We start from the raw sequence: 26,661 nt of genomic DNA, 5'->3' as shown, positions 1-26,661 counted from the left end.
AGTTGTGGCTAAAATATGACTCATGTACTATCACTTAAACTTAATTGACTCACTTTTGCCAAGAAGATTAAGTCCACACTTGTTGGCATCCTCTTAAATGGTTGACTACCCTTTTCCGGAATAGATAGATTTTGTATTCATTTCTTAGACATCTGTATTTAACATATATTGAGTACTCAATAAACAAATCATGTTGAAGTTATGCAGAAGGTCACTAAACTGTTTAAAGTCTTTAAGTCTCTTAAACATAAAATGATAAAATCTTTCTGATGGTGCTTTCAATAATAGTTCAAACTGACTTAAAGCAGATGTTCTTTATTCTGAATTCCATATAGCTTGGGTTGATAAGGCTGCAGTATTTAGCAATTTGACTTAGAAGTTTCCCAGAAGATTCTTAGAAATGTCATTACCTTCTAAGTCATCTATCTACTTTAAAACAGCACCAAGAAATCAGTCTGAGCCCTCCCCTTTTTACTTCCCCACCCCCTCTTTTTAAATCATTTATTCAGCTACCGTTTGCCGAAGAACCTATATACCAGGTACTATATTAGATATGTGGGCATTATAAAAATAGCTCTCAGCTAATGAGAACTTAAGGAATATGTTAATGTTATCAGGTACTATACAAAAACTATGCCATATACTGTTTTTTCTGCTCAGTAGTGCACACTGGAGGATTTGAGAAAAAGGAAAAAAAATGACCCTTTTCTGCCTTTAAAGAGCTTGTAATCAGTAAAGGACATAAAATTCACACATAAGTCAGAGTATATTTTGTAATAAGCATGCAGTATAGACATTTAAGTGCTACAGTAATGCAGGAGTGGAAGACAATGTGAGATCTGGAATAACACTGGTTTTCAGTGAGTATCAAATTATGGCAAAGATATAGAACAATGTGAATTTTTAAGCCGACTACGGAAATGTAAACTGTTAGAAACACTTTTAAAAACAGGTTAATGTCATCTTAAAGGTGCATATTCTAAAACCCCAAAATTCTACCTCTTAGTGACTACACTGTGGGACAGTTCTTGCCCATATTCACTAGGCAGCATGCTCAATGTAGCATCATTTATAATAGCCTAAAGAAACCTGAAAACAACCTAAACATCCTTCAGTGAAATTGTCCTTCAATGTCCTATACTTAAAAGGGAAGAAACTAGAACATATTGTATGTGAGTAAATCTTAAAAACATGTTGAGTGAGAAAACAAGTCACAAAAGGAAACCAGAAAGTATAAAAACCTGTAGAACATACTCTCTATTTTTATGGAGCCTTATATCTGTATAGGAGCAGCATAGAAAAAGAATTAGATAGGGCGCCTGGGTAGCTCAGTCAGTTGAGGGGCAGACTCTTGATTTTCGCTTAGGTGATGACCTCAGGGTTGTGAGATCAAACATGAGTCAGGCTCTGTGCTTAGCAGGGAGTCTGCTTGAGATTCTCTCCCTCTCCCCCCGCCCTCTAAAAGAAATAAGGGGCGCCTGGGTGGCTTAGTCAGTTAAGCATCTGCCTTTGGCTGAGGTCATGATCCCAGGGTCCTGGGATCAAGCCCCATGTTGGGCTCTCTGCTCAGTGTTTCTCCTTCTCCCTCTGCCCCTCTCCTCCCCCCACCCCCCACCGCTTGTGCTTCTCATGCTCTCTCTCTCAAATAAATAAATAAAATCTTTTTTTTAATTAAAATAAATCAATAAATCTTTTTTAAAAAGAATGAAATGAGTAAATAAATTCAGGGAGTTTCCACTTTTTATCTTTTTTCTTCAACTGGGTATTAGATACATGAGCATTTTTTATATATCATTCAAAATGACTTTTTGTATATCTGGAACATCTTATTAAAGAAGAAAGTACATCACATATTTATTTATTGAAGTGGCCCGATTACCAAATATCTTTCCTCAAACATATACATATTGCAATAAATACACAAAAGAAAATTACTTTGAAAGGGAAAAAATAGGAGCACCTGGGTGGCTCAGTTGGTTAAGCCTTTGACTCAGTTTTGGCTCAGGTCATGGTCTCCAGATCCTGAGATCCAGCCTTGCATCAGGCTCCCTGTGTGCTCAGCGAGGATTCTGCTGCTTTGCCTCTCTTCCTCGCCCTCTGCCCCTCCCCCCACTTGCATGCTTGCGTGCACGTGCTCTCTCTTTTAAATAAATGAATAAATCTTTAAAAAAGAAAAAAAGGCAAAAGCTATTAATACATTCTTCTTAGTCAATTCTAAAATACCACAGACTGGGTGGCTTAAATGGCAGAAATGTTTTTCTCACAGTTCTGGAGACTGGAAGTCCCAGATCAAGGTGGCAGCAGCATTGTGGTCTGGTTAAGGCCTCTCTTTGGGTCACAAATGGCCCCCTTTCTTCTGCATTCTCACATGGTCTTTCTTCAGAGTTTGTACACAGAATGTTCTCTATCTCTTAGGACGACACTAATCCTATCAGATGAAGGCCCTACCTTTACGACCTCATTTACCCTTGATTACTTCCTTAGAAGCCCTGTCTACAAAGATAACCATACTAGGCTTCAACATAGGAATTTTGGAGGGACACAAATATTCAGACGTAGTCTACAGTCTTCTTGGAGAAAGAAATAAAAAGATAAATGAGAAGTTGTAAATAAAAGCTACTGAAGCATTGTTTTTATTTACTTTCAGTATTATTAGTGTACAAGTGACAGGTTTAAATAAAATCTCAAAATTGTTTTATTTTTTTTTCTCCCCCTCTACTTTTCTGGTACTTTGTTAGCTTTTTAATTTTACTTGATAATTAATGTTTGGGGAGGTGTTTTTTAGCTTTTTGTTTGTTTCTTTTAAGAGAGAATGGGGATGGGAAGGGCAGAGGGAGAGGGAGAGAGAGAACCTGAAGCAGACTCCACACCCATCTCAAAGCTGCCCTGTGGCTCGATCTCACAACCCTGAGATCATGACCTGAGCCAAAATCAAAAGTCAGATGCTCAACAGACTGAGCCACCCAGGAGCCCCTAGTCAATTGATATTTAAAAATGAATCTTGTCATCTTTCATCTATTCCACTTCCTCCTGTGCCGTCTTGTTTAGTTTTCCACTCATGTACTCAGCTTTTTAAAAACTTTTCGTGTTCTCTTTATTTTGATGGCTTTAGACTTGGATTTTTTTTCCCTTGTGTCTGACTTTTAAGATGTGCATTATAACAAATCCCTAAGATACTACATTTGACTCATAATTTCTGAATATCTTTTCTTTTAATTTACAATGCTACTATTTAACCTTAATTTGTCCATAAATTATTTACTTTCTGGTAGTCTTTTTAATTATTCCCTCTCTATATAAATTTTTTTTTGAGAGTAAGAGAGCAAAAATGAGTGGGAGAGGGAGAAGCAGACTCCCCACCAAACAGAGAGCCCAGCATGCAGCTCAATCCCAAGACCTGGGAATCATGACCTGAGCCGAAGGCAGACACTTAACTGAATGAGCCACCCAGGCGCCTCTGTATGAAATATTTATATCCTAAAATTATGAGCCAAGGCACTGGCCCAGTGGGACTGAAGGGGTGACGTTACTGACTCATCCTCTCTCCCTGTTTTGGGGGGTTGAGATGTCAGGTCTCAGCTACCCAGAGATGGAGGGCTGTCATAACCTCTTAGACCTCTAGACAGCGATGGTATCATGACCCTGTGTGAAACCATTACCTGTGCAGCCCTGAGGACCACCAAGATGCCACTCATGCAATATTAATGTATAGTCAAAGTGTAGAAGAACTTTTGGGGCATAAGAAAATCCACCAAAAAATCCGTATTTAAGCACTTGGCAACACAGGGGATAATTATACCTCCAGCTACTGGAAAACACAATCTTATTCAGCATACAAAGGATTATTGGAAAAAGCAATTACAACCGAGATTGAAGGAAACATCAGAACCAGTTAAAACAGAATACATTAGACTCTTTCAACAGCAGGAAAAAGAAAATAAAAAATCTGGAAAAAGTTAATGTTCATTGATTAGGAGAAAATTTGTGCCACTGGTTCTTTGAACTCCTTAATTCTCAGATTCCTTTTTTGGGACCACCTCTAGATGAATGGGGGCCACCACACTTCTGGCATGATGTCAACCTTAGTTTTTATTACGCTTCTGAACAAAATATGACAGATTACTCTGGAGCAGACATTGTGTGAGCCTTCATCTGCTGTCACTAGTAAAAGAAGAGTATCTTTTTCTCAGTCCCACCCTAGATTCCTGTGGACTGAAATGTGCTTCTTCTCTCCATGGTCTAGTTATGGTTGGAATTGCTAGGACTATAAAGAGGTCGCTTGTTTGAGCATTTTTGAACAAATTTTTGGACGCATGCACTGTCCTTTTGTGGAAAATACTTGGAAGATCAAATTTATCAACCTGAGAATCCTTGGAGGGGGTTCTTTTGCTCCTGGAACATGAATGAAACCAGCTATTACATTTGAACCTAGTGATCTAGAGGCCTTTTATACTGTAATTTATGCAGTGCAAAGGAAGTGTGACTTAATGTAAGGCAGGTATTTGGAAAGTGGAACTGGAGACCAAGCTTGATGCAGGGGAGATGAGGCATTGTTGAACAAAAGAGAACAAACTGCATTTACCCAACCCTCTAAAGCACTGAGTGCTGTATGTCAGCCTAAAAACCTTCTATACAGAAACTCTTCCAAATATCACATCAGTAATGTCTAAATGATATTAGATGCAAGGATTGACATATTTTAGTTGAAGTATCTTTCTTGACTACAGACTTACATATTATGTGAATACTTGCTTCTTTCTACTTGGAGCAAATGTTCTGAAAGCTTAATGTAGTTCATCAAATAAATACCACTTTAGACGGTATAACTGACAGTGTGCCTTAGAAACCGGGTAATATTTTCATTTTACTTAGTGAAAATATTCTGCCAATATCTGTACTTTTCATGTGGGAAAGGATTAGTAATGTTCAAGGCCTTTTCAAGTTTCTCATTTACTTTTATCTAAATCTGGATAGTTTCACAAATGCATCTCATGACACACTGTTTTTTAAAAAAGTACATGTTTGGGGTGCCTGGGTGGTACAGTTGGCTGAGCATCTGACTCTTGGTTTTGGCTTAGGTCGTGATCTCAGGATCCTGAGATGGAGACCCACATCAGACTCCACACTCAGCAGGGAGTCTGCTTGGTGTTCTCTCTCCCTCTCCTCCTGTCCTTCCCCAAGTGCTCTCTCTCTCGCACACAAATAAATAAATCTTTCTTTAGAAAAGTACGTTTTAGAGATGTTTAATGTAAACTCGAAGTTTTCATTTTAGAAAACTTAAATAATATCCTAATGCAAAAAGTCCAATAATTTAGCAGGTAGAGAAAAATTCACTTTTTAAATTTTAAGGAACATTTTTCAAAGTTATGTATTGTAGACCAAGCTAAATATCTTAAAATTTGCAACAATTTCTGAACTATTTTGAGCAATGATAAATGCTGTTCTCAGCACAGACATTATTCTTGTCTAAGCCTTCAACTAACAGTTTTATAGAGCATTTACTATAATGCCATAAAAAGGAAACATACTGCTGAAATTTTTTAAATGGTGTGCCCAGTTCCTACTTAAATGAATTACTGTTTTCCTCTTGATTGATCTGGGAGGAGGTGACAAAAAAAGGGAAAAAACCCCAAACACTCAAATTTATAATGTGGCATATTTATATACATATTCATAGATAGATAGATAGATAGATAGATAGATAGATAGATAGATAGATAGATATACTTCCACATCATAAATTTAAATTATTAGGATTTTTCACCTCTAAATTGTTCTACTAGATTTGAATTACAAGCTAAAATTGCCAGATTTATTACTCAGTTGCTTTAGGGTTTAAATTCTTTATCATCTGGCAACTATGTATGCTGATATTGGATTTAGATAGTAATTTTAATTTATAAAAATGCCATATGGAAAAAATTGAGCTGGGAATTATGGTGATGATGTGTTGTACATTTTAAATTTTTGCCTTTAACTCTACTTGTGATCATCCAGGGTGTCCTGAATTTGGGAAGCAGAAGGGGAAAACTCGTTTGTTTGTTTGTTTGTTTGTTTGTTTGTTTCTTAATGTCATGCCTTTTATGAGAAGTACAAATGATATGTCCTAAAATAAGAACTTAGTAAAGGAGGGAAATCCCTTTTCTCTGGTATTTTAAAAAATAAATAAATATCTTATTGTACATGTAAAATTTGTATTCAACAAGAATTTGGATAATATATATGTGAAAGTGGAATAGTAAAAAACCAGTCATACAATTATAAGAATGCAAGAAAATTCTAGTCTCTGTTTCACTTTTAAAATGTTGCCAGAGGGTTCGAGAGTGTCTTTCATTATTGTAAGGCAATAAAAATGGTGCTCCTAGAATGGAAGTTCTTTGACATAGGATCAACTGTGTTGCATTGGTACATGCTGCCTATAGTAACACTGTTCAGGAAAGAATTGCTCTATACTTACATTTAATTGAATCACTACTTTGGGTCAATAAGATTTTGAAGGAAGTCAGAATCTCTACTACTTTGGAGGGAAAAAAGCATAGGTTGCTGCATTTTTTAGAATATCATCTGATAGGGATGTCTGGGTGGCTCAGTTGCTTAAGCATCTGCCTTCGGCTCAGGTCATGATCCCAGAGTCCTGGGATCAAGTCCCGCATCAGACTCCTTGCTCAGTACGGAGCCGGCTTCTCCCGCTGCCTGCCACTCCCCATGCTTGTGCTCGTGCTCTCTCTCTCTGACAAATAAATAAAATCTTAAAAAAAAAAAAAAAAAAGAAGTTAAGATGGCGGAGGAGTAGGGGTCCCCTTTTTCAGCTGGTCCCCAGAGCCGAGTTGGATAGGTACCAGACCAGCCTGAACATCCACAGAATCAGCCTGAGACGCAGGAAGATACACCTGGATCTCTACAAATGCACATCTCCAGCGCTGAGTATTGAGGTACGAAGCAGGGAGCCGTGAAGCCGCGCACAGATACCGGAAGATAAACGGAAGGGGGAGGGAGCTGCTGATTCGGGCGCCAGGAAGCGATAGCCACCTGCACTGGGGAGCGGGCGGACGGCACCCGCGAGAGAGCAGACTGAGACCGTGAGCCGGGGAACGCAGGAGACCAGTCTGAAAACCGGAGCTCCGGAGTGCGCGAACCACACTGAAACGGAGCTCCAGAGTGCGCGGGGGCGGCTGGCGGTTGACAGCTGGCGGTGTTAGAAACACAAAGGACAGAGATGCGCCGGCCCCGGAACTGAGGACTGGGATGCCAGCTGTGCGGCGCACATCCCAGGATCCTGCAGGGTTTAGCAGCACCAACAGAAACAGAGTTAAAGTGGCAAAAACATCAGTGGAGAATGGTCTGCGATCCCTCTGTTCTGAGACAGGCTGGGATTTGGCTACTGCTGCTCTGACTCTCAGAAGAGGCACAGCAAACCGCCAAGGAAAGCCGCCAGAGAACAAAACCCTGGAAATACTGGCTCACAGTGTGCCCAACCCCATCCCCCCTCGCAGAGGACACAGAGACGCTACCCAAACAGGGTTGCCTGAGTATTGGCGCAGCAGGCCCCTCCCCCAGAAGACAGGCTGAAAAATCAAGAAGCCCACATCCCTAAGATCCCTATAAAACAAGTGTGCACTGCCTGGGTCCTGGTCAATAATTTGGGCTCTGGACAACCCCGCAACCTCTCCTCATCAGAATGACGAGAAGGAGAAATCCCCCCCCCCCCACCCAGAAAAGGAAAGACAATGAGTCTGTGGCCTCTGCCACAGAACTAATGGATATGGATGTAACCAAATTATCACAAATGGAATTCAGAGTAACAATAGTCAAGATGATGTGTAGACTTGAAAAAAATATTAACAAAAATGTTAACAAGAATATAGAATCTCTAAGGGTGGAAATCAGAGCAAATCTGGCAGAAATTAAAAATACTATGACTCAAATGCAGTCAAAACTAGATGCTCTGACAGGCAGGGTGAATGAGGCAGAAGAACATATCGGCGAATTGGAGGATGGGTTAGTAGAAGAAAAAGCTAAAATAGAAACCTGGCTCAAAAAAATCCAATCTCAAGAATGTAGGTTACGGGAGATTACTAACTCAATGAAACGTTCCAGTGTCAGAATCATCGGCATCCCCGAGGGGGTGGAGAAAAACAGAAGTCTAGAAGAGATGTTTGAACAAATTGTAGCTGAAAACTTCCCTAATCTAGCAAAGGAAACAAACATTCATCTCCAAGAGGCAAGAGGACCCCTCCCAAGCTCAACCACGACAAACCTACACCACGTCACGTCATTGTGCAATTCGCAAATATTAGATCCAAGGATACAATATTGAAAGCAGCCAGGGCAAAGAAATTTCTCACGTACCAAGGCAAAAGTATCAGAATTACGTCAGACCTGTCTACACAGACCTGGAATGAGAGAAAGGGTTGGGGGGGGGGGCATTTTTAAAGCTCTTTCAGAGAAAAACATGCAGCCAAGGATCCTTTATCCAGTAAGGCTGTCATTCAGAATGGATGGAGAGATAAAGACCTTCCAGAATCGCCAGTCATTGACCAATTTCGTAACCACAAAACCAGCCCTACAGGAGATATTACGGGGGGTTCTATAAAAGTAAAAAGGCCCCAAGAGTGATACAGAAGAGAAAGTCACAATCTATAGAAACAAAGACTTTACAGGCAACATGGCATCATTAAAATCATCTCTCTCAGGCGCCTGGGTGGCGCAGTCGTTAAGCGGCTGCCTTTGACTCAGGGTGTGATCCCGGCGTTCCGGGATCGAGTCCCACATCGGGCTCCTCCACTGGGAGCCTGCTTCTTCCTCTCCTACTCCCCCTGCTGTGTTCCCTCTCTCGCTGGCTGTCTCTCTGTCACAGAAATAAATAAAAAATCTTTAAAAAAAAAAATCATATCTCTCAATAATCAGTCTCAATGTAAATGGCATAAATGCTCCCATAACACCACAAGGTTGCAGATTGGATTAAAAAAAATGACCCATCCATTTGCTGTCTACAAGAGACTCATTTTGAACCTAAAGATACGTTCAGACTGAAGGTAAATGGATGGAATACCACATTTCACGCTAGTGGACTTCAAAAGAAAGCTGGGGTAGCAATTCTCATATCAGACAGATTGGATTTTAAACTGAAGACTATAGAGACACAGAAGGGCACTAAATTATTCTTAAAGGATGTATCCAACAAGTGGATATGACAATTATAAATATATATGCCCCCAAAAGGGGAGCAGCAAGATACATAAGCCAACTCTTAACCATAATAAAGAGACATATAGATAAAAATACACTAATAGTAGGGGACCTCAACACTCCACTATCAGCAATACACAGATCACCTAACTAAGAAATCAACAAAGAAACAAGAGCTTTGAATGCCATACTCGACGAGTTGGACCTCATAGATATATATAGAACACTACACCCCAGAACCAAAGAATACTCATTCTATTCTAATGCCTGTGGAACATTCTCCAGAATAGACCATGTTCTGGGACACAATACAGGTCTCAGCTGATACCAAAAGACTGAAATTATTCCCTGCATATTCTCAGACCACAATGCTTTGAAATTGGAACTCAACCACAAGGAAAAATTTGGAAGAAACTCAAACACTTGGAGACTAAGAACCATCCTGCTCAAGAATGATTCGATAAACCAGGAAATCAAAAATCAATTTAAACAATTTATGGAGACCAAAAAGAATGAGAACACAACGGTCCAAAACCTATGGGACACTGCAAAGGCAGGCCTAAGGGGAAAATACATAGCCATCCAAGCCTCAATCAAAAGAATAGAAAAATCTAAAATGCAGTTTTTATATTCTCATGTCAAGAACCTGGAACAGCAACAGAGGAACAGGCCTAATCCACGCACGTGGAAGCAGTTGATCAAGATTAGAGCAGAGATCAATGAATTAGAAACCAGGAGCACAGTAGAGCAGATCAACAGAACTAGAAGCTGGTTCTTTGAAAGAAGAAATAAAATTGACAAACCACTGGCAAGACTTACCCAAAAGAATAGAGAAAGGACCCAAATTAATAAAATTATGAATGAAAAGGGAGAGGTCACAAACAACACCAGTGAAATAGGAAGGATGATTAGAAACTTTTATCAACAGCTTTATGCCAATAAATTAAGCAATCTGGAAGAGATGGAGGCCTTCCTGGAAACCGATGAAGTACCAAGACTGAAACAGGAAGAAATTCATTTTTTAAACAGGCCAATTAATTATGAAGAGATTGAGTCAGTGATAAGCAACATTCCAAAGAGCAAAACTCCAGGCCCAGACAGTTTTCCTGGGGAATTCTACCAAACATTCAAAGAAGAAATAATACCTATTCTCCTAAAGCTATTTCAAAAAATAGAAACAGAAGGAAAGCTACCAAACTCATTCTATAATGAGGCCAATATTCCCTTGATCCCCAACCAGGCAAAGACCCCATCAAAAAGGAGAATTACAGACCAATTTCCCTAATGAATATGGATGCCAAAATCCTCAACAAGATCCTGGCTAATAGAATCCAACAGTACATTAAAAGGATTATCCATCATGACCAAGTGAGATTCATCCCTGGGATGCCAGGGTGGTTCAACATTTGCAAATCTATCAGTGTCATAGATTTTATCAACAAGAAAAAAGCCAAAATCATATGATCCTCTCAATAGATGCAGAAAAAGCATTTGACAAAATACAGCATCCTTTCCTGATTAAAACACTTCAGAGTGTTGGGATAGAGGGTATTTTCCTCAATCTCATAAAAACCATCTATGAAAAGCCTACAGCAAATATCATTCTGAATGGGGGAAAGCTGGAAGCCTTTCCCTTAAGATCAGGAACACGACAAGGATGCCCACTCTCGCCACTATTATTCAACATAGTACTAGAAGTCCTTAACAGCAATCACACAACAAAAAGGGATAAAAGGTATCCAAATCAGCAAAGAAGAAGTCAAACTGTCTCTCTTCGCAGATGACATGATACTCTATATGGAAAACCCAATAGACTCCACCCCCAAACTTCTAGAAGTTCTAGAGCAATTCAGTAATGTGGCGGGATACAAAATCAATGCTTAGAAATCAGTTGCATTTCTATAAATGATTAGTGAGACTGAAAAAAGAGAAATTAGGGAATCCATCCCATTTACAATAGCACCACAAATCGTACGTTACCTTGGAATTCACTTAACCAGAGACATAAAGGATCTATATTCTAGAAACTACAAATCATTCTTGAAAGACATTGAAGAAGACACAAAAAGATGGAAAAATATTCCATGCTCATGGATCGGAAGAATTAACATAGTTAAAATGTCCATGCTACCCAGAGCAATCACTTTCAATGCTATCCCGATCAAAATACCAATGACATTTTTCAAAGAACTGGAACAAACAGCCCTTAAATTTGTGTGGAACCAGAAAAGGCCCCGAATTGCCAAGGATTTGTTGAAAGGGAAAAACAAAGCTGGGGGCATCACAATGCCGGATTTCAAGCTGTACTACAAAGCTGTGATCACAAAGACAGCATGGTACTGGCACAAAAACAGACGCATAGACCAGTGGAACAGAATAGAGAACCTAGAAATGAACCCTCGGCTCTATGGGCAACTAATCTTTGGTAAAGCAGGATAAAATGTCCAGTGGAAAAAAAGTCTCTTCAAGAAATGGTGCTGGGAAAATTGGACAGCTACATGCAAAAGAATGAAACTTGACCACTCTCTCACACCATACACAAAGATAAACTCCAAATGGATGAAAGACCTCAATGTGAGACAGGAATCCATCAAAATCCTAGAGGAGAGCATAGGCGGCAACCTCTACGACATCAGCCAAAGCAACCTTTTTCATGACACATCTCTAAAGGCAAGAGAAACAAAAGATAAAATGAACTTGTGGGACTTCATCAAGATAAAAAGCTTCTGCACAGCCAAGGAAACAGTCAAAAAAAAAAAAAAAACGAAGAAGCAGCCCACGGAATGGGAGAATATATTTGCAAAGGACACTACAAATAAAGGACTGGTATCCAAGATCTACAAAGAACTTCTCAAACTCAATACACAAGAAACAAACAAATCATAAAATGGGCAGAAGATATGACAGACACTTTTCCAATGAAGACATACAAATGGCTAACAGACACATGAAAAGAATGTTCAAAATCATTAGCCATCAGGGAATTTCAAATCAAAACCACACTGAGATACCACCTTACACCAGTTAGAATGGCATAAATTGACAAGGCAAGAAACAACAATTGTTGGAGAGGATGTGGAGAAAGGGAATCCCTCCTACATTGTTGGTGGGAATGCAAGTTGGTACAGCCACTCTGGAAAACAGTGTGGAGGTCCCTTAAAAAGTTAAAAATTGAGCTACCCTATGATCCAGCCATTGCACTACTTGCATTTACCCCAAAGATACAGACGTAGTGAAGAGAAGGGCCATATGCAACCCAATGTTCATAGCAGCATTGTACACAATAGCTAAATCGTGGCAGGAGTCGAGATGCCCTTCAACAGATGACTGGATTAAGAAGATGTGGTCCATATATACAATGGAATATTACTCAGCCATCAAAAAGAACGATTTCTCAACATTTGCTGCAACATGAATGGCACTGGAAGAGATAATGCTAAGTGAAATAAGTTAAGCAGAAAGACAATTATCATATGGTTTCTCTCATCTATGGAACATAAGAACTAGGAAGATCGGTAGGAGAAGAAAGGGATAAAGAAGGGGGGGTAATCAGAAGGGGGAATGAAGCATGAGAGACTATGGACTCTGAGAAACAAACTGAGGGCCTCAGAGGGGAGGGGGATGGGGGAATGGGATAGACCGGTGATGGGTGGTAAGGAGGGCACGTATTGCATGGTGCACTGGGTGTTATACGCAACCAATGATTCATCAAACTTTACATCAAAAACCAGGGATGTACTGTATGGTGACTAACAATATAATACAAAAATATTATTATAATATTAAAAAATAATAAAATAAAATAAGAGTTCAAAAAAAAAAGAATATCTCTGATAGCTTACAGAGAATTATTCTTTGGTGGCGTTGTCTCAAAAAGGAGAAAAACTAAGCAGAGAGGCTCTTGATTCATTGTGACAGAAGTGGAAATTAACATTTTTGAGTGGGCAGGAAATGGAGAAGCCAAATTATGTGGGACTCAAAGGATAGGTGCTTTACTCGTGCCTTGCCTTTTGAAGTTTTTCTTTTTTTTTTTTTTTATGTTTTTTTATTACATTTCGTTAGTCACCATACAGTACATCCCTGGTTTCTGATGCAAGGTTCGATGATTCATTAGTTGCGTATAACACCCAGTGCACCATGCAATATATGTGCCCTCCTTACTACCCATCACCAGTTTATCCCATTCCCCCACCCCCCTCCCCTCTGAAGCCCTCAGTTTGTTTTTCAGAGTCCATAGTCTCCCATGCTTCACTCCCCCTTCTGATTTCTAAGGAAGCTTGGTCTCAACTCCATGACAGCTATGCTTGATAAGGGACTCTGAAAGTATTTGGTTTCGTTACAAGAGGCCTGATTGTCATTTTGCAAAGGTACATGTGAATACTAGTCAGGGAAAGTTGGTAAAATGTGGCAACAGAGGCACATTGAACTGTTTTGATGAATTAATGTCATTCATCATAAGGGATTTTAAAAACTACTCTATGATTTTTTTATTGACTTATTTTCTGGATGCTAAAAGCTAAATAATTTCCTGCAGGAGGAACAGCTGAAATCTCATGAAAGCAAGCTGAAGCAGATTACCACTGAGCTGGCTGAGCACCGCTCATATCCCCCAGACAAGAAAGTTAAAGCCAAGGAGATAGATGAATACAGACTGAAAGATCACTATCTGGAGTTTGAGGTATGTTGAACCTAAATGTAATAAATGTAATAAATGCCTATGCCTAAGTCATTTTATGATTTTTGTATGAGGCCGTTTTTTTTTTCTGCTACTGTAACTGTAGGAAGTGTGCCTTGACCCTGACTCTAACTCGGGGGCTCCAGGCATGCTCTAGATCATGGTGGCCCCTCATATTCAGGATTCTGTATGAGCATCAAACATACATTTAAAAAAATAACTCCATTTATGCGCTTCAAAGCAAACAGCCTGCCTGGTTGGGATAATGTGTGCCTGCCATGAGGAAAAACAACCGTAAATGGACATGCCAGAATGGGCAGCTGCCTTCCATGGGTCTGTGTCTCTTCCAGCAGAGTTTGAGTCAAAAAAAACAAAGAAACAAAAAATACAGTGGAGGAAATGAGCTACAGGGTGACATGAAACATCAGCTTCTTCCTGCATATTCTGCTGTTAGGCAACAATGATGCGTTTTTCCTCTCCCCATCTGTATCCTTCAGAAGGAGATTGAGAACTAGATCAATTGTGGCACATCCATCCATGTACTATATATAGCAAATGTGATTATTAAAAAGAATGGGGAGGATCTATAATCGCTGGAAAGGTGAAAAATGTAAAAGCAAGTTGAAAGCAGTGTATATAGCAAACGTTAGCTTTGGCTACATTTTCTCCCCAGTTAGACAGTGTTGTAGGAAAGAACTTTAGGGTTCGAAGCCAATGGCCAAGAAAAAATTCTTGAGACGTCTTTGTTGCAAAAAGGGGTTTTATGAAAGCACGGGGATAGGACCCGTGAGCAGAAAGAGCTGCACTTCAGTCATGAGGAGTGGCTTATTATATACTTTCAAGTTGGGAGGGGGTTAGGGAGAGTGTAAGTCTCTAAGAAATGTTAGAAGCAAGGTTTCCAGGATGTTGAGGGGGCTAGCTGTTGTTGGGAAAAGGTCATTTATTACTGTCTAATAAAACCTGAGTCATGAGACCCTTCAGATGTATATCGGTGGGCCATATGCTTGGGGGATGATTGCCAACATGTATCTTGGCGGGTAGAGATAAAGTTTCCAAAGGAATTTTTATATGTTAAAGGAGACACAGGATCCTGGGGTTAGGCTAAGGTAACCTGTTGCCCTTAGCAAAATGTCACCATCGAGGCAGTTTAGTCCCTAGAGGAATGTCACTCTGCCTGTTTGAAGGACTTGTCAGTGTGCTGTAGATAGTAAGAAACATCAGTAATTTTTCTTCTGCCTTTGTTTCCCACATCAAGTGGCATTTCTCTCTTCAGCAGCCGCCTTGATTTTCCCCTACAACTACCCCCACAATTCATCTTATGAATAAAGTCCTAATCCTTAATTTAAGAGGATTTGGGTTCTTTCTATGTTTCTACCACATTGGTCTTTCCACAACAGCCTCCATGTATGTCAGTTGCATTTCTGCCCACTCTCTCTGAGCACACATTATGCCTTTGTTCATCTTCTTTCTTCTGCCCCAAATGTTCTTCCCCTCATGTTCATTTCTCAAAGTCCTGTTCATCTTTCAAGATGCAGCTCAAATACCTCCTGATGTAGTTTTGGAATGTTGTTGGGGTCTGGAGCCAATAGCCAAGAAAGAATTCTTGAGATGTCTTTGGTGCAAAAAAGGTGATTTTATTAAAGCATGAGGACAGGACCGGTGGGCAGAAAGAGCTGCTGCACTGGGGTTGTGAGGAATGGCTGATTATATGCTTGGGAGTTGGGGGAGGTAAGGAGAAAGGGAGGTATCCAAAAGGACTTTCATATGCTCAGGATGCTGGCGGTCTGGCTATTGTTAGGTTAAGGTTGTTTTTCCTTCTAGTAAGGTATTAACATTAAGAGAGTTGGGAGTTATCTGGAGGAATGTTATACTCTGCCTATTTCAAGTATTTGTCAATGCGATGCAGGTTATAAAGAAATTTAATTTTATGTCCATTCCCTTTTGCCTTTGTTTCCCACATCACAAGGGGAGGGTAATGTTAGAACTCCATGAAATTGAGTCTATGGGTTTCTGAAAGTTAGGCTATTGATAAAAATGCTTTTTCCTTGTAAATCACTAAGACATTTGTAAACTGATGGAGACTAATGTCCTGTTGGACTGTGATCTCTATTAGTTAACCATTTGGTTTTTCCCCTTCCCTTAGTTTTAGGGCAGCCAGGAGTGCCTGAGGATGTCACACAGATCCCACCTTGGGGGGAGGGTGGTTGCTGGGTGTCGGCTTGTGCTTTGTCCTCAGCTTGCCTTCTGCTCCCTCATCACCTCCTGTGAAAAGCCTACTCTGAACCTGTTAGCCGGGTTTAATCTGTTACAGTCCTTGCCACAGTTGGCTTTCTATCAAAGTTTTTCAGTACGTCTTTGTATCTATAGTAGATTCCATAACACCTCCCCCTGCTCAACATAGTGAGACCTTGGAGTACAGAGACCTCGGAGTACAGAGACCTCAAGTTCATTTCTAATCTTTGCTTCATGTTTCCATATTGAATTGGACAGGATTTCATAGAAGCTTAAAAAAAGTATTTCCCTGAGTTATAAAATTTCTGTTATAAGATGTGGCATTTGATCCAGTGCAGGTCCATGGACTGGTTTTCTTCACCGTCAAGCAAGCCCTTGCTCTGGGGAGATGAAGAAAAACCATTCTTTTAGTAAAGGTTAAAGTTTATTAGCAAAAACTATGGAAGCCTTGATGTGATTTGAAGGGGGGTTCAGGAGCAAACATTTGGTCAAGAAAGAGTTCTTGAGATGTTTCAGTGCCCAAAAAAGGTGGTTTTATTAAAACGTGGGCAGAGAGAGCTGCATTGGGATTATGAGGAGTGATTGGTTGGGAGGGGTAGAGACAAAGGAAGTTTCCAAAAGGATTTTTCTATGTTAAAGAACCCTTACAGGATCCCAGAGGCCTAGCTATTGTCAAGCTAAGGTTGTTTTTTCCTCTAGCAAAGTTTTAAAATTAAGACAGTTGGGAGTTCCTTGGAGGAATGTCATTCTCTGCCTGTCTCAAATCTTTTGTCAATGGGTTGCAAGTTATAAGGAAGTTTAATTTTATGAACATCTCTTTTGCCTTTTTTCTCCACATCAGCCTCACCAGAAAAGACTTGAAAAATATTTTTTAAAAATAAACAAAAAACCTAAGAAGCTCATCTTTCTTTCCCCAGGCTTGTTCATTTTTGAGAAATGGGAGTATCTCAAAAAGCAATCATAATTCTTCACACTTCTAGAGTGGCTTTCAGCTATAGGCCCTTTTATTTTCACACATGCTAATTAAATTTCCCAACACCTCAGTCCCCTGTTTCCCATACTCAACAACTTACTTTGAGCCCTTAACTTTGAAAGCTAAGAGCCTGTTTCCAGGAGTGGGGCTGGCTGCAAGACCGTGGAAAGATTGTCACTACTAAAAGCACTCCTTATTTTTGAACCTACTGTGGTACCCCTTTTCCAAAAATGTAACCTAACATGAGCAGCATTTTCATTTAGTGACATGGAACTTAGACCAAGCTTTGTGGGGATAAGTCTTGCTTTCATCGCACTGTCACCTCAAGGAACCTGAAGATTGTCCACAACCCCTCACCCATTAAAATCATACTCCTGTGCTAATATGTCAGGCATGTTGAATTGTCTCTCAAGCTGCATTAACCTGTGTCTACCAGGAATGTAGAAGGGTATATGCTATCTAAACAGGTTTTTATAAAAGTAATCCTTTAAAAAGGTGAATTATTATTTTTCATTAACTTAAAATTGAAGTAGTATAACTTGTGGAGTCCACTTTGCTATTCTTTCAGCAACCAGAATTTGTCTTGTGTGTGTGCTTAGGGAGATCTTTTGTATAGCATTGAGCAGACTGCTTCATTCCCTCATTGAATCTAATCTTGTTCCCTGAATAGGGAATGTGAGAGTGATTGATCATTTTGTGTATTTTGTTCACTGTTCTGTCCTCACTTTCTGGAGCATGCAACTGAGTGCTCAATACATATTTGTTGAATGAATGAATGAATGAATGAATAAATGGAATTATATTGTGTATATAAAAGATAACATCAAATAAAGTAGTTCCCTGAGACAGCTTAGTAGGTCCCCTGAAAGCAAATCTGATAGGCAGGTGAGAACAGACAGCACTGTCTAGTTCATTGTGAACCACAAATGGGCAGTGACAGGGAGGGGAGTTTTAATCCTATCTGCATCCTGTCACCAAAAAGAATCACAGTCAGAAATGAGCTCTTTCACCTATTCCTGGAGAAAGGGCCTCCCTGTGGTTTCAGAACACAGAAAATTCTTATAATTTTTCACATCTTGGTAAAGAAAAATGCTTTTATTTTCTTAGAATATTAAGCTTTTAGTAATTACACTGGGAGCTGTTCCTAAATTTATGCATTTCATTTGTTTACATCCCAAGTTGCTTTCAGTACAATTCTTCATAGTGGGCCAGATTCACAGCTCTTTCTGTGCCTGAGAAATATTCTCTTATCGACAATAGCCAAATTATGAAAAGAGCCCAAATGTCCATTGACTAATGAATGGATAAAGAAGATATGGTGTATATATACAGTGGACTATTACTCAGCTATCAAAAAGAATGAAATCTTGCCATTTGCAACAATGTGGATGGAGCTAGAGTGTATTATGCTAAGTGAAATTAGTCAGAGAAAGACAAATACCATATGATTTCACTCATGTGGAACTAAAGAAACAAAACAGATGAACGTGGGGGGAGAAAAGAGAAAGAAAGCAGAAAACAGACTCTTAACAATGGAGAACCAACTGAGGTTTGCTGGAGGGGAGGTGGGCAGGGGAATGAGCTAAATGGGTGATGGGTATTAAGGAGAGCACTTGTGGTGAGCAGCAGGCATTATATGTAAGTGATGAATCACTAAATTCTACTCATGAAACTGATATTATACTATATGTTAACTAACTAGAATTTAAATGAAAACTTCAAAACAGAAAGAAAAAAACACTACCTGTTACTGCCTCCTAATTTTTCTAGAAACGTTTGTCTTAGACTGCTACCAATAAACGCCCAAAAAAAGAAAACAAAAGAAATATTCTCCAAACCCTGACTGACAGTAAATTACTAGAAATTGTACTAAGTAAAGTAGGTTCAGGGTTTGTTTTATTGTTTTTGTTTCTTGTTTTAAATTCTATAAAAAGTCTATAGAGAGCAAGGAGAATGGAAGTTACATTTATCTTACTAGCCTTAGCCTGAGAAATAGATTCTCATTTACTCAGAGTTTCACTCAGAATGAGCTATAATTATAGCTCATGACTAAATCCATGCCTGTCTCTCTGTTGACTGTTAGGGGGAGAAGGACAGTTTTGTTTTTTATTGGATTGGTACCTCCAAGCTATGGCTGTTAATTCTTTGGAAGAGTTCACTTGGAACCTAAATGTACTTTTGAAAGAGCTGTTAGATATCACAGGTCTCTGTTAAGAAACTCAGCATCATTTTCCAATTTTAAAAACTAAATATCAGAAATAGCCTCACTTCTTTATAAATTTTTGGACATAATTACAAGATGGAAAATTCACCCCAGAAGAGAGAACAAGAGGCAGTACTCACAGCCAGGGATTTAATCGATAGGGATATAAGTAAGATTTTTTTTTTAACTTATGTTAGTCAACAAATAGTACATCATTAGTTTTTGATGTAGTGTTCTATGATTCATTGTTTGTGTATAACAGCCAGTGCTCCATGCAGTACGTGCCCTCCTTAATACCCATCACCAGGCTAACCCTTCCCCCATCCTCTCCCCCCTGAACCCCTCAGTTTGTTTCCTGTAGTCCACAGTCTTTCATGGTTCGTCTCACCCTCTGATTCCCCCCCTTCATTTTTCCCTTCCTTCTCCTAATGTCCTCAGTGCTATTCCTTATGTTCCACATATAAGTGAAACCATATGGTAATTGTCTTTCTCTGCTTGACTTATATCACTTAGCATTATCCCATCCAGTTCCATCTATGTCGATGCAAATGGTGGGTATTCATCCCTTCTGATGGCTGAGTAATATTCCATTGTATATAGGAACCACATCTTCTTTATCCATTCATCTGTTGAAGGGCATCTCAGCTCCTTCCACAGTTTGGCTGTTGTGGACATTGCTGCTATGAACATTGGGGTGCATGTGCCCCTTCTTTTCACTACATCTGTATCTTTGGGGTAAATACTCAGTACTGTAATTTCTGGGTCATAGGGTAGCTCTATTTTTAACTTTTTGAGGAAATTCCATACTGTTTTCCAAAGTGGCTGTACCAACTTGCATTTCCACCAACAGTGTAAGAGGGTTCCTCTTTCTCCACATCCTCTCCAACACTTTTTGTTTCTTGCCTTGTCAATTTTTGCCATTCTAACTGGTGTAAGGTGGTATCTCAATGTGGTTTTGATTTGAATTTCCCTGACGGCTAATGATGTTGAACATTTTTTCATGTGTCCGTTAGCCATTCATATGTTTTCTTTGGAGAAGTTTCTGTTCATGTCTTCTGCCTATTTTTTGAGTTGATTATTTGTTTTTTGGGTGTTGAGTTTGAGAAATTCTTTATAGATCTTGGATACCAGCCCTTTATCTTTAGTGTCATTTGCAGATATCTTCCCCCATTCTGTGGGTTGCCTCTTTGTTTTGTTGGTTGTTTCCTTGCTGTGCAGAATCTTTTTATCTTGATGAAGTCCCAAAAGTTCATTTTTAGTTCTATTTCCCTTGCCTTTGGAGATGGGTCTTGAAAGAAGTTGCTGTGACCGATGTCGAGGAGGTTACTGCTTATGTTCTTCTCTCGGATTTTGATGGATTCCTGTCTCACACTGAGGTCTTTCATCCATTTTCTGTTTATCTTTGTGTATGGTGTAAGAGAATGGTCGAGTTTCATTCTTCTGTATATAGCTTTCCTGTTTTCCCATCAGCATTTATTGAAGAGACTGTCTTTTTTCCATTGGATATTCCTTCCTGCTTTGTCGAAGATTAGTTGACCATCGAGTTGAGGGTCCATATCTGGGCTCTCTGTTCTGTTCCGTTGATCTATGTGTCTGTTTTTGTGCCAGTGCCATGCTGTCTTGGTGATCACAGCTTTGTAATATAGCATGAAATCAGGCAACACGATGCCCCCAGCTTTGTTTTTCTTTTTCAACATTTCCTTGGCGATTCAGGATCTTTTCTGGTTCCATACAAATTTTAGGATTGTTTGTTCCACCACTTTGAAAAATGCTATTGGTATTTAGATTGGGGTGGCATTGAAAGCATACATTGCTCTGGACAGCATAGACATGATAACATTGTTTATTCTTCCAATCTATGAGCATGGAATGTTTTTCCTCTTTTTGTGTCTTCTTCAATTTCTTTCATAACTATTCTGTAGTTTCTAGAGTATAGATCCTTTACCTCTTTGGTTAGGTTTATTCCAAATTATCTTATGGTTTTTGGTGCTATTGTAAATGGAATCGATTCCCTAACTTCTCTTTCTACAGTTACATTGTTAGTGTATAGGAAAGCAACTGATTTCTGTGCATTGATTTTGTATCCTGCCACATTATTGAATTTCTGTATGAGTTCTAGTAATTTGGGGGTGGAGTCTTTTGGGTTTTCCACATTAAGTATCATGTCATCTGCAAAGAGAAAGAGTTTGACTTCTTTGCCAATTTGAATGCCTTTTATTTTCTTTTTTGTCTGATTGCTGAGGCTAGGACTTCTAGTACTATGTTGAACAATAGTGGCAAGAGTAGACATCCTTTTTGTGTTCCTGATATTGAGGAAAAAGCTTTCAGCTTTTGCCCATTGAGAATGAAATTTGCTGTGGGCTTTTCATAGATAGTTTTTATGAAATTGAGGAATGTTCCCTCTATCCCTACACTCTGAAGAGTTTTAATCAAGAAAGGGTGTGGTATTTTGTTAAATGCTTTTTCTGCATCAGTTGAGAAGATCATATGGTTCTTGTCTCTTCTCTTATTAATGTGTTCTATCACATTGATTGATTTGTGAATGTTGAAACCACCCTTGCATCCAAGGGATGAATCCTACCTGGTCGTAATGGATAGTCCTTTTAATGTACTGTTGGATCCTGAGAGCTAGGATCTTGTTGAGAATGTTGGCATCCATATTCATCAGGATTATTGGTCTGTAATTCTCCTTTTTGTTGGGATCTTTGCCTGGTTTTGGAATCAAGGTAATGCTGGCCTCATAGAATGAGATTTGAAGTTTTCCTTCTGTTTCTATTTTTTGAAACAGCTTCAGGAGAACAGGTATTATTTCTTCTTTGAATGTTTGGTAGAATTCCCTGGACTCTTGTTTTTTTGGGAGGTTTTTTTTATCACTGCTTCAGTTTCGTTACTGGTTATTGATCTATTCAGATTGTCAGTTTCTTCCTGTTTCAGTCTTGGTAGTTTATAGGTTTCCAGGAAGGTACCCATTTCTTCTTCCAGATTGCTAAATTTATTGGCTTATAGTTGATAATAATTTCTAATAATTGTTTCTGTTTCCTTGGTGTTATTCATGATCTCTCTCCTTTCATTCATAATTTTATTAATTTGGGTCCTTTCTCTTTTCTTTTGGATAAGTGTGGCCAGAGGTTTATTGAGCTTATTAATTCTTTCAAAGAATCAGCTTCTAGTTTTGCTGATCTGCTCTATTGTATTTCTTGTTTCTATTTTATTGATCTCTTCCCTGATCTTAATTATTTCTGTTCTTCTGGTTGACTTAGGCTTTATTTGTTGTTCTTTCTCCAGTTCTTTAAGGTGTAAAGTTAGTTTGTGTATTTGGGATATTTCTATTTTTTTTAATGTTTTTTTATTATATTATGTTAATCACCATACAGTACATCCCTGGTTTCCGATGTAAAGCTCGATGCTTCATTAGTTGCGTATAACACCCAGTGCACCATGCAACACGTGCCCTCCTCACTAAGTGAGGCTTGGATGGCTGTGTACTTCCCCCTTAGTACCGCCTTTGCATAATCCCATAGGTTTCGGACCGTTGTGTTTTCGTTCTCATTGGTTTCAATGAATTAAGTTCTTTGATTTCCTAGTTGACCCAAACATTCTTAAGCAGGATGGTCTTAAGCTTCCAGGTGTTTGAATTTTTCCAAATTTTTTCTTGTGATTAAGTTCCAGTTTCAAAGCATTGTGGTCTGAGAAACATGCAGGAAATAATCTCAATCTTTTGGTATTGGTTGAGACCTGATTTGTGACCCAGTATGTGATCTATTAAAGTAAGATGTTGGAATGAGAATTCAAAAGAAGGATTATAATGTTACCAGCTGGGCTTGAAAAAAAGCATAGAAAACAATAAATGATTACTAATTGGTGAAATAAAAGAACTAAAATCTAATCACATCGAAATAAAAAATTCTCATACTGAGATGCAATAAAAAAGGAGGCTCTAACTGCTTGGATAAACAAGGGAGAAGAGAGAGTCAATGATAGAGAAGATAAAATGATGGAGAATAAGGAAGCTGAGAAACATAGATAAACAGCTACTAGATCATGAGGGGAGGATTTGAGAGATCAGCGATACCATAAACTGAAACAATATTAGAATAACTGGAGCTCAGAGGAAGAGGAAAGAGAGAGAAAGAGAAACAGGTTTATTTGAAGAAATTATACCTGAGAACTTTCCTGATCTGGGGAAGAAAACAGGCATTCAAGTCCAGGAAGCACAGAGAACCCCCCCCCCAAAGTCAATAAAAATAGGTCAAACCTCAACATATTATACTGAAGCTTGCAAATTTCAGAGATAAATAGAAAATCCTGAAAGCAGCTGGGGACAAGAGGTCCTTAACCTACAAGAGTAGAAACATAAGGCTGGAAACAGACCTGTCCACAGAGACCTGGCAGGCCAGAAAGGACTAGCATGTTATAGTTAAGGTACTAAATGAGAAAAATATGCAGCCAAGAACACTTTATGCAGCAAGGCTGTCATTCATAATAGAAGAAGAGATAAAGAGCTTTCAGGACAAATAGAAACTAAAAGAATTGGTGATCACTAAACTAGCTCTGCAAAGGGGATCCTTTAAATGAAGAGAGAACCCAAAAGTAAGAAAGACCAGAAAGTAACAGAGACAATCTACAGACACAGTGACTTCACCCATAACAATGACACTAAATTAATCTTTCAGTAATTACTCTGAATGTAAGTGGACTAAATACTCCAAATAAAATACACAGGGTATCAGATTTGATGAAAAAGGAGGACCCATCAATATGCTGTCTACAAGAGACTCATTTTAGACCCAAAGACACCTCCATATTGAAAGTAAGGAGCTGGAGAACATTTATCATGCTAATGGACATTAAAAGAAAGCTGGGGTAGCAATCCCTATATCAGACAAATCAGATTTTAAACCAAAAAGTGTAATAATTAGAGATGAAAAAGGATAATATATCATAATAAAAGGGTCTATCCAACAAGATCTAACAACTATAAGATATTTATGCTCCTAACTTGGGAGCAGCCAATTATATAAACCAATTAATAACAAAATTAAAGAAACACATCAATTATAATACAATAATATTAGGGGACTTCAACATCCCACTCACAGCAGTGAACAGATCTTCCAGGCAGATGATCAACAAGAACCTTGAATGACACATGGGACCAGATGGACTTAAAAGATATATTCAGAGCATTTCATCCTAAAGCAGCAGAATATACATTCTTCTTGAGTGCACACAGAACATTCTTCAGTGTAGATCACATACAGGGTCACAAATGAGGTCTCAACCAGTACCAAAAGATTGGGAATATTCCCTGCATATTTTCAGACTGCAGTGCTTCAAAACTTGAACTCAATCACAGGAGATAATTTGGAAGGAACATAAATACATGAAGGTAAAAGAACATCCTACTTAAGAATAACAGTAGAACAGATCAATGAAATTAGGAGCTGGTTCTCTGAAACAGTTAATAAAATCAACAAACCCCTAGCCAGATTTATTGAAAAGAAAAGAGAAAGGGGGGCGCCTGGGTGGCACAGCGGTTAAGCGTCTGCCTTAGGCTCAGGGCGTGATCCCGGCGTTATGGGATCGAGCCCCACATCAGGCTCCTCCACTATGAGCCTGCTTCTTCCTCTCGCACTCCCCCTGCTTGTGTTCCCTCTCTCGCTGGCTGTCTCAATCTCTGTCAAATAAACAAATAAAATCTTTAAAAAAAAAAAAAAAAAAAAAAAAAAAGAAAAGAGAAAGGACCCAAATAAATAAATTCATAAAGGTAAGAGGAAAGATCACAGCAACACTGAATAAATACAATTATAAGAACATATTATGAACATTAATGCCAACAGTTGGGCAATCTGGAAGAAATGGATGGATTCCTAGAAACATGTAAACTGCCAGAACTGAAACAGGAAGAAATAGAAAACCTGAACAGACCAACAACCAGCAAGGAAATTGAAGCAGTAATCAAAACTCTCCCAACAAATGAGAGTCCAGGACCAGATGGTTTCCTGGGGGAATTCTACCAAACATTTAAAGAAAAAATAATACCTATTCTTCCGAAGCTGTTTCAAAAAACACAAATGGAAGGAAAACTTCCAAACTCGTTGTATGAGGCCAACCTTACCTTGATCCCAACACCAAAGAACCCACAAAAAAGGAAGATGACAGACTAATATCCCTGATGAACATGGATTCCCAAATTCTCACCAAGATACTTGCCAATAGGATCCAGCATTACATTAAAAGGATTATTCACCATGACCAAGTGGATTTATTCCTGGACTGCAGGGTAGTTCAACATCCACAAATCAACCAATATGATATACCAGATTCATAAAAGAAAGTACAAGAACCATATGATCCTCCTAATAGATGCAGAAAAAGCATTTGACAAATACAGCATCCTTTCTTGGTTAAAACTCTCTGAGTATAGGGATAAAGGGAACATACTGTAATATCATAAAAGCCATTTATGAAAAGCCCACAGTGAATATCATTCCCAGTGGGGAAAAACTGAGAGCTTTTCCACTCATTTCAGGAACATGACAGGGATGCCCACTCTCACCACTTGTTCAACATAGTAATAGAAGTCCTAGCCTCAGCAACCAGACAACAAAAAGAAATAAAAGACATTCAAATTGGCAAAGAAGTCAAACTATCACTTTTCACAGATGACATGATACTCTATGTGGAAAAGCCAAAAGTCTCAACCCCAAAATTGCTAGAAGTGATACAGAAATTCAGCAAAGTCGAAGGGTATAAAATCAATGTGCAGATATCAGTTGCATTTCTATACACTAACAATGAGACAGAAGAAAGAGAGATAAAGGAATCAATCCCATTTACACTGCAGCAAAAAACATGAGATACCTAACAAGACACCTAACCAAAAAGGTAAAGGATCTGTACTCTGAAAACTGTATAACACTTATGAAAAATTTGAGGAAGACACAAAGAAATGGAAAAATATTCCATGTTCATGGATAGAGGAACAAATGTTGTTAAAGTGTCCATGCTACCCAGAGCAATCTACACATTCAATGCAGTCCCTATCAAAATACCATCAACATTTTTCACGGAGCTGGAACAAACAATCCTAAGATTTGTACGGAACCAGAAAAGACCCCGAAAAGCCGATGGAATGTTGAAAAAGAAAACCAAAACTGGTGGTGTCACAATTCCAGATGTCAAGCTATATTACAAGGTATAATCATCAAGACAGTGTGGTACTGGCAGAAAAACTGACACATAGATCAGTGGGACAGAATGAAGAACCCAGAAATGGACACTCAACTCTATGGTCAACTAATCTTCGACAAAGCAGGAAATAATATCCAATGGAAAAGACAGTCTCTTCAACAAACAGTGTAAGGAAAATTGGACAGTCACATTCAG

The 26,661-nt window shown here is 38.9% G+C and overlaps 1 protein-coding gene and 1 pseudogene across 7 annotated transcripts in view; both read left to right on the top strand.

The window, feature by feature from the left end:
- The window catches only part of PSD3 (pleckstrin and Sec7 domain containing 3), a 701,003-nt gene that overhangs the window by 641,477 nt on the left and 32,865 nt on the right, over window positions 1-26,661 (top strand). For all 7 annotated transcript variants that reach the window (XM_087856333.1, XM_087856334.1, XM_045779175.2 and 4 more), the window contains one exon: window positions 13,724-13,867. In XM_087856333.1, coding sequence (XP_087712459.1) covers window positions 13,724-13,867 — 144 coding nt within the window. The remainder of the gene's footprint in view (window positions 1-13,723; window positions 13,868-26,661) is intronic.
- Window positions 3,563-4,614, top strand: LOC123780307 (uncharacterized protein C3orf38 homolog pseudogene; annotated as a pseudogene).

This window comes from Ursus americanus, chromosome 27, assembly GCF_024610735.1.
Source record: "Ursus americanus isolate L20-20 chromosome 27, mUrsAme1.1.p, whole genome shotgun sequence".
NCBI classification, from domain to species: domain Eukaryota; kingdom Metazoa; phylum Chordata; class Mammalia; order Carnivora; family Ursidae; genus Ursus; species Ursus americanus.
Note: the sequence above shows the minus strand (reverse complement) of the source record. Positions and strands in the feature narration are given on the sequence as shown.